The following is a 7,587-nucleotide window of genomic DNA, read 5'->3' as shown; positions in this document are numbered from 1 at the left end:
TCATAAAACTAAAAAGTAATTTTAGTTTTTAAATTTTTAAAACTGAAGAGTACCTAAAACGTACCTTAATGAATAATAAAAACTAGAAGTCTCGAAGGACTGCAACGACACGTCGTTGGTACCAGGTTCTAGCAGTAACCATGTTTTAAACGACTTGACGGGCCTTTCCGTCCCCTTAAGATCCCCACAAAAAACGAACGCTCACTTCAAAATCAAATCGCTGCCGCCACGAGCCTTCACTTCACATTCTTCACAATCCGGGCGCCACAATGACCAACACCACCATCTCACGAACCATACCCAAACGCTTCTTTCTGGGCCTTCGAAATCATTTTCTCTCTTACCCGCTTCCACATTTTCGGCGTTACCACCGCCTCACCAAAACGCATTGCCACCACAAAACACCGCTCGCTTCTCTCTCACCAAAGCTTTTCCTACCATTCTCTTCTTCTCCCTCTCACAAGTTTGGGTTCGTGGGTTGGTATCTGCGTAACCTCGAAGCTCACCCGGTCGTCACCAAAAGCGTAACGTCCTCGCTTATTTTCGCCGCTGCTGACTTGACATCACAGGTAATGCCGTAACTGGAACTCTTAGATTATTTGGTTCTTAAAATGTTTTCGTGTGTAAGTGCTGAAATAGTGTATTTTTGGTTATTGTTCCTCGTCCTTGAGCGAGGGAAGCTGAGTTCGTTTTTTATGTTGTACATTGTTATGAAATTAAGCTGAGTGAAAATGTGCGTCATTTGCAATTTAGTCTTTGAATTTAAACGACTTGTTTTACGGTATTCGTTTTACTTATTACTGGTTTGAACTAATATAGTGCGGGTTTGAATAATTAAGGTCTAAATTGCAAGTGAGGTGCATTCCTACAATCCAAAACACCATTTTTTTCAATGAGGTTAGGTTTCATACTTTCAGTGCAAGGTGATATTAAGCTAATTTTTTTCAAGTGTTTATAATTAGTGTTTATTGCTGGGACTGGTCAAATTTTTTAATGGCCATTATGTTAATATATTAGTCAATTTATCTTTTTGATGAATTAATTATGAAAAAGGTTCCAATATTACGCTAGCATTGTTGTCCTTGTGCGAGGGTGTTGTAGAAGATTTTTCCGAGGTTTAGATCTTGATGTTTTCTGATAATTTGATTGAGTAAGAAGATTTGGTTTTCCTGTGTGTTTAAATTCAATTTTGGATTCAACGCTGTTCTTTGGGTTTCAAGAAGTTTGTTAGATCTTTTAAAATTGTTAGTCGTTCTAGCTTGTTTGTGTTGAATATCTATGTTTTAGCTTATCTTTCTTCCAATGACTTTGTTTTAACTTGTCTTTTTGGTGATGCCGTACTTTCAGCCTGTCTATCCAAATATTGGCTGTTTCAGTCTGTCTTATTGCAAACTTCCTCCATTTTCCACAAACTAGCTTTGTTTCGTCCTTTCTTGCTATAGACAGGATCCATTCCACTGGACATGCAGCTGCAACCGGCTCATTCCAGCCTATCTTTATGTAGATTGGCTTAGTCCTAGATGCATTTTGGCCAACATTCTGTTTTCCTGAATGTAGTTGAGCCTTGTAAGTTAACCATTGGCAGTGGCAATACCAAGCATGGTTTCCGTGATGACCTGCCATCTGCCATTGATAAACTTGATTGACATCCAATGAGACCTATTATAGACTTCCAATGATTGGTTAAAAAAAATTGACCAGCAAGTTAAACCGATTGTCAGAGATCAAATCAAAAGATACAGAAGAATATATACTAACAGAAAAAAAAAACATAACACGTTCTCTTTCTTCTCCCACACTATATGGAAACATTACACGTCAATCTGCTCTCCGTAACTAATTCTTCCCCTTCATATTTCTCCTACCATATGTTTTCCACATCCAAAGCCAGTGATTGTCTTGCACTGGCCTTGTCCACTTAAGTTCATGGGGCCTAACATCATGTGCCTTTTAGAAACAAAATAAGTTGGAAATAAGACTAAAGAAAATAACCGAGTAGCCATAATTGTGGATTATACTTGAAAAACGGTGGTAGAGATTCAAATGATTGAAGATAGGATTATGATCTTGAAGTTATTAGTTGCACAAGAAACTATTGATATCATTAATGCTTATACTCCTCAAGTTGGCTCAAAAGCTCTTTTGAAAGGAAAGTTTTGGGAGAATTTAGAGGGGTTGATCCAAAACATTTTACAAACCAAAAATATTTTCATAGATAGAGAGTTAAATGGTTATGTTGGTTGTGATTTTAGGTGAGAGTCTTACTACATAACATAAGGTCTTTGTCCTTGATGTTCATTTCAAGATTAGTAAACAGAGAATTCAACAAGTTATTGTTTTAAGAATTAAGTGGTAGATATTAAAAGGTGAGAAACAATTGAAATTTTAGAAACAGTTAGAAGAAGAGAGTATTTGGGCCACACAAGATAATGCTAACATCATTTTAGACAAAATGACTAGGAAGGTCAAGAGAACTGTTAAGAAAATTTTTAGAGTAATCTAGAAGTCTTGGATCAAAAGACAAGCAATGTTTTAAGATTTATAAGCTTGCTAAAAGTAGAGAAGGAAAATCTAGAAATTTATGGCGGGTCATTGTCGAAACTCAAAAAACTACCATAAAATTATGGTGGCCATTATGGCAAGCTATGACAGATATAAAATATGTAAGAAGTATTATATATAGGTCATAGGAAATGATAGAAAGAAATGAACTCAAAATATACGTAGCTTAACCCACAATTCAATACAAAATAAATAGCTTTGGGTTTTCTATTATGTTGTTTTCCTTGTTTTTATTCATCTTTTTATCTTTTGTTACGCTATCGGTGGATTCTGTCCCTGTGTGTGCAATAGTGCTAGTACAAATGTCTACTTTCCCTTTTTGTCTTGCAATTTTTACGGTTTTTTAAGGGTAAAAAAGACTTGTTTAAAAAAATTGATTTTCCCTTTTTGCCCTCAAAATAACCATGTTTTATGTTTTTTTAAAGGTAAAATAGTCTTATCAAAATGCATTCAACACTCCCTTCTCAGATATCCATCTTTGCATCTATTTTTTTAGTGGGCATGTCTCTATCTTTGATTTAGGAGTGACTCCCTTCCCTCATTAGTCGTTGGAGATGGAGCAATCATCGTCAGAGCTACAACAACAATAGTTGCAAAAAGAAAAAGAGGTTGAATACGACCCAAAACCCCAACAAGAACGAAAAGCAGATGGAAGGTCAACCAAATGAGAGACAAAGAAAGGCAACGATTATTTTTAGGGTTGGGCTTGCGAGTTATTTCTCTGGATTGGGTCAGATCTGCGGTCCAAACCATTTTTCTGCAAAAATTGCCATTTGTCTGCCATGGATGCCGTCACTGCCATGCACGTAACGGCTGCCATGGCGCCGCCACTGGAAAATGCCATAAAATGTCATGCCTTCAACAAAGAGCATGAAAATCGCCACTGATTCCCATTATCGTGCCCAGTTATTTGATAACACTCTGGACTCACACTATAAAGTTGTGGAAAAAGGTGATTGAACATAATCTACGAGATAGAACTAAGATTGCAAAAAATCAATTTGGTTTTATGCAATAAATGTCTATAACAAAAGCTATATATCATTTATGAAAGATGGTGGAGAAGTATTGCTACAAAGAAAATGACTTGCGTATAGTTTTTGTTGATTTGGAAAAAGCATATGGCCGGGTACCAAGAGAAGTGTTATGAAGGCTTTAAGAATCTAAGAATTTTAGCTAGAGTAGAAGTAAGATAGAATATATGTATTGCAAGTTTAACAAAAAATAAGATGATAATCATGCGTTGGAAGTTAAAATTTGAGATAATATCATACCATAAGTTTTCAAGTTCAAGTACTCAAGATTCGTGACCATTATAAAATTGGAGATAATATTACTCATAGATACAAGCTTGGTGGTTAAAATGGAGAGAAGTGTTAGGAGATATTTGTGACCATCATAAGGTACCTATAAAATTGAAAGAAAAGTTTTATCATATTGCAATATGATTAGCTATGCTTTATGGTAGTGAGTGTTGGGCTATAAAAGAATAATACAAGAAAAAAGTAGGAGTATAGCAAAAATAATAATGCTAAGGTAGATGAGTGGTTAAAAGATAAAAGAGAGAATAAAAAATGATAGTATACTTGAGAGTATTGGAGTAGCACCTATAGTGGACAAGATGACAAAAAATTATCTAAGGTGGTTTGGTCATGTGTAGAGAAATTTGAATAAACCAACGAGGAGAGTGGATTGCAGCGTGATTTTTAGTGTAGTAAAATGGGGTCAAGGTAGAACTAACAAAATCTTAGATGAAGTTAGTAAAAGAAATTTTTTGATTAATTAGATTTTTGAAAATTTAGTTTTTGACCGAGTTTAATGGCGTCATTTAATCAATGTAGCCGACCTCACCTAGTGAGATAAGACTTGATTGTTGTTATTTTAACAAATTACTTGTCTTTTAAAATCATGGTCTGGAAGCATACTTTATTTTCTAAGTTGGGTAAAAATGCTCTCATTTTTTTATTATTACTACTTATTGATTATTTGACTTTTATAGGATCTTTGTCACTAACAACTGATTTACACTTTTGCTAGATGATCACATCACCCTCTTTTTCCGCCTCATATGATTTAAAAAGGACATCCCGCATGGCAATATACGGGTTGATAATCTTGGGGCCTTCACAGCATATGTGGTTTAATTATCTGTCCAAAATTTTACCTAAGAGAGATGTGCCATCAACCTTGAAGAAAATTTTCATGGGGCAAGCTTTATTTGGTCCTGTCATCAATACTGTTTTTTTCTCCTATAATGGTGCTGTTCAAGGTGATTTTTAGCATTTTGAATATTGTTGACCTTGTCTTAAATTATCAACTCCACAAGTTTATATGATAGTTCATTGACATGGATTGTTAATTGACTGAGGTAGTTTTTAACTAAAATTGATCTGCTCATCCTGATACCTCTTTCTAATATTCTTCTGCTACTTTTCACAATGTTTAGTGCAAACACAGACGTAAGGAACCTGGGCCACTTAAGCATGGGCATGATCTATACTGATTTAACATGTGCATGATTATTTGATTTCTTTCCATGCATTATTCGGCATCCTTAGCTAAACTTGTTAAAAATGTGCTATATTTATCGAACAAGCATATCCTTGTTTTTTATTGGTGATTCTGAATTACTATTTTGATGCCAAAATAGGTGAGAATCGGCCTGAAATTATTGCCAGATTGAAGCGTGATCTACTTCCTACATTATTAGGTGGTGCTCTGTTTTGGCCTGTATGTGATTTTGTTACCTTCAAATTCATTCCAGTCCATTTACAGGTTTGTGAATGTAGATGAAATGTCTTTGTTAAGAAGTTAATTTTCTGTTTGAATTTGATTGAATCAGTAGCTTCAACACAGTTTTGTTATTCATTCATAACTTTTCAGCTGATGTTTGAATCTCTTTTACAATTGCTGCAGCCCCTGCTGAATAGTTCATGCGCTTATATATGGACCATATATTTAACATACATGGCAAACCGACACACTGGGAGCGATGCCTAGGGCTAGGTTCGTATATAGGCACTCAAGCAATTTTCTTTTGCTTAGCATCTCTGTTGGCAGGGAGATTTCTGACCAGCTACATAAATCATGGTATTTGCAAGTTTCGAAATTCCGTATCAATTTGTTATTCAATTATTTCTGTATATAGCACATCCCATTCATAGTTCTCTCTTTAACAGGAACATAACGTATTTCTTTCTTCTACTTTTACCTTTAATTTTTTTGGATAACTTACTCTTATTTTAAACCCCCCGGGTGTGGACCTCAGTGACCTCTGATAATTTCCCTATGAATAACAAGCATACAATCTTTCAGGGTTGTGTAGTTAATTTAAAGATTGTGTTTAGGTATTGCCGTGAGTTATTCCTAGGAGTTGGGCTGATATATTTTTGTAATAATTCTGTATTAGAAATCAAATTATTATAAAATTTGATTTTGATCGGATCATAAGAGATTTTATATTTGTATTTACTTAGATAGACTGGTTTCCCTTTTTGGGAACTAATTCTACTTATTAATCGTTGAGTTGTATTTCAAATAAAATAATAAGACAAATTAAGAGAAACAAATTGTTCCATTTTTTTCTTTCTGACATACAAAATTATTCTTTTTCCTTTTCAGTATGGATCACTTATGTTGTTGTTATTATTTTTTAAGTTTCAAGTTGTAATTAATTCAAATAAATTGAATAAAAATGTTATGTTTTAAGTCAATTAGCTTTTATTTAAATATTATAGTAAATTATCATTTTCGTCCCGATCATTTTTATGATCAACCAAAGTAATCCTTAAATTAAGCAAAATATTATTTTAGTTTTTAATGTGTATAAAATTATTTTAGTCGTCGTTATTGAAATGTTTGTTGTGTAAACGAATAAGAATAAAATAACTTGACATGGTAAGTATTAATTAGATGAATACATGACATTTAATATTGACACAGTGATATGGTTGAAGTTTAATGAATCAATTTAATTTTTACAGAATTTCTAATTAGATAAATTAATTTCTAAAGAATCTTTGTTTAGTCAATTTAGTCTAACTAGATAAATTAATTAATTTTAAATTAATCTTGGTCTTCTATTACATTATGTCTAACTAAATCTATAGCTAGGGTTATGGTGGACTTTTTGCATGACTCAATGTGATCTTTGTAATTGATAATAATTTTAATTTTCTTTTTGATTATTATTAATCTTATTGTGCTATATATATATATGTTCAAAATTAACAACTTTCAAATATACCATAATTAATTATATTATAGGTGACCATACCACATGTAGTTAATTGATCTATAAGATAAAATAAGTCAATGGATTAGATAGATCAAGCTTATTTCTTCTCTTTCAGTCATTATTAAATTAATAGCTTGTAGGTTCTTTATATTTTTTCTTCTTTTTACTTTGTATGACTATTAAGAGTAATAACTTAGGAAAAAGACTATTAGTATTACATGACCATTGGATGTTCTCAGATTTCATATGCGAGGTTGAAAATCATAAGAAAATTATAATTATAGTTAATCTAAAAGTGAACATAGATAAGTACGAAGGTGAAACCATACACCTTAAAATTTATCTCGATTAATTTATTGTCATTATAAGTCACCTCATACGGTCGTTGTGTTATGCAATTTTAGAAACGAGTTTTATTTAGAATTCTACGCTCAACAGTTTACAAGTTTTGTGTCAAACATAGGGGAAATAATCTCCAAATCAGATTCCACAAATTGGGTTTGAAAGATAAAACTCTAGAGATTATGGAAATGTCTTTAAAACTGAATGTCATGCATGCATTAGGTATAAAAAAAAAATTATTTTGCAGAGTTGTTTTGCTAGTGTCACAACGTAGTATACTTTGTGAATGCTTTTGGGGAATCAAATGAATTTCAAATCATGTGTGGGATAGTTTGATGGAAAGGTTATTCTATAAGGAATACAAAAACCAAAGTGCATGTCAATGAAACCAAACACAGGAATTCCAAAAAGTGAGCTTTAGTCGTAGATAATATAGAAAAATTGAT

At 33.0% G+C, this 7,587-nt stretch overlaps 1 protein-coding gene across 1 annotated transcript; it reads left to right on the top strand.

Moving 5' to 3' along the window:
* Positions 1-240: 240 nt before the first annotated feature.
* Positions 241-5,820, top strand: LOC113867986 (PXMP2/4 family protein 4-like). The gene is made up of 4 exons (XM_027503518.1): positions 241-569; positions 4,600-4,831; positions 5,213-5,337; positions 5,479-5,820. Exons 1-4 carry the CDS (start codon positions 270-272, stop codon positions 5,560-5,562), a joined length of 741 nt encoding a protein of 246 aa, XP_027359319.1. The 5' UTR covers positions 241-269; the 3' UTR covers positions 5,563-5,820.
* The last annotated feature ends 1,767 nt before the right edge of the window (positions 5,821-7,587 follow it).

This window comes from Abrus precatorius, unplaced genomic scaffold, assembly GCF_003935025.1.
Source record: "Abrus precatorius isolate BTA unplaced genomic scaffold, Abrus_2018 Scaffold5, whole genome shotgun sequence".
NCBI lineage: Eukaryota > Viridiplantae > Streptophyta > Magnoliopsida > Fabales > Fabaceae > Abrus > Abrus precatorius.
Note: the sequence above shows the minus strand (reverse complement) of the source record. Positions and strands in the feature narration are given on the sequence as shown.

Excerpts from the sequence above, each read along its gene's own strand:
- LOC113867986 (XM_027503518.1), top strand. The coding sequence starts at position 270 with ATGACCAACACCACCATCTCACGAACCATACCCAAACGCTTCTTTCTG. Across the intron at positions 570-4,599 it reads CTGCTGACTTGACATCACAG|ATGATCACATCACCCTCTTT; the intron begins GTAATGCCGTAA and ends CACTTTTGCTAG. Across the intron at positions 4,832-5,212 it reads CTATAATGGTGCTGTTCAAG|GTGAGAATCGGCCTGAAATT; the intron begins GTGATTTTTAGC and ends ATGCCAAAATAG.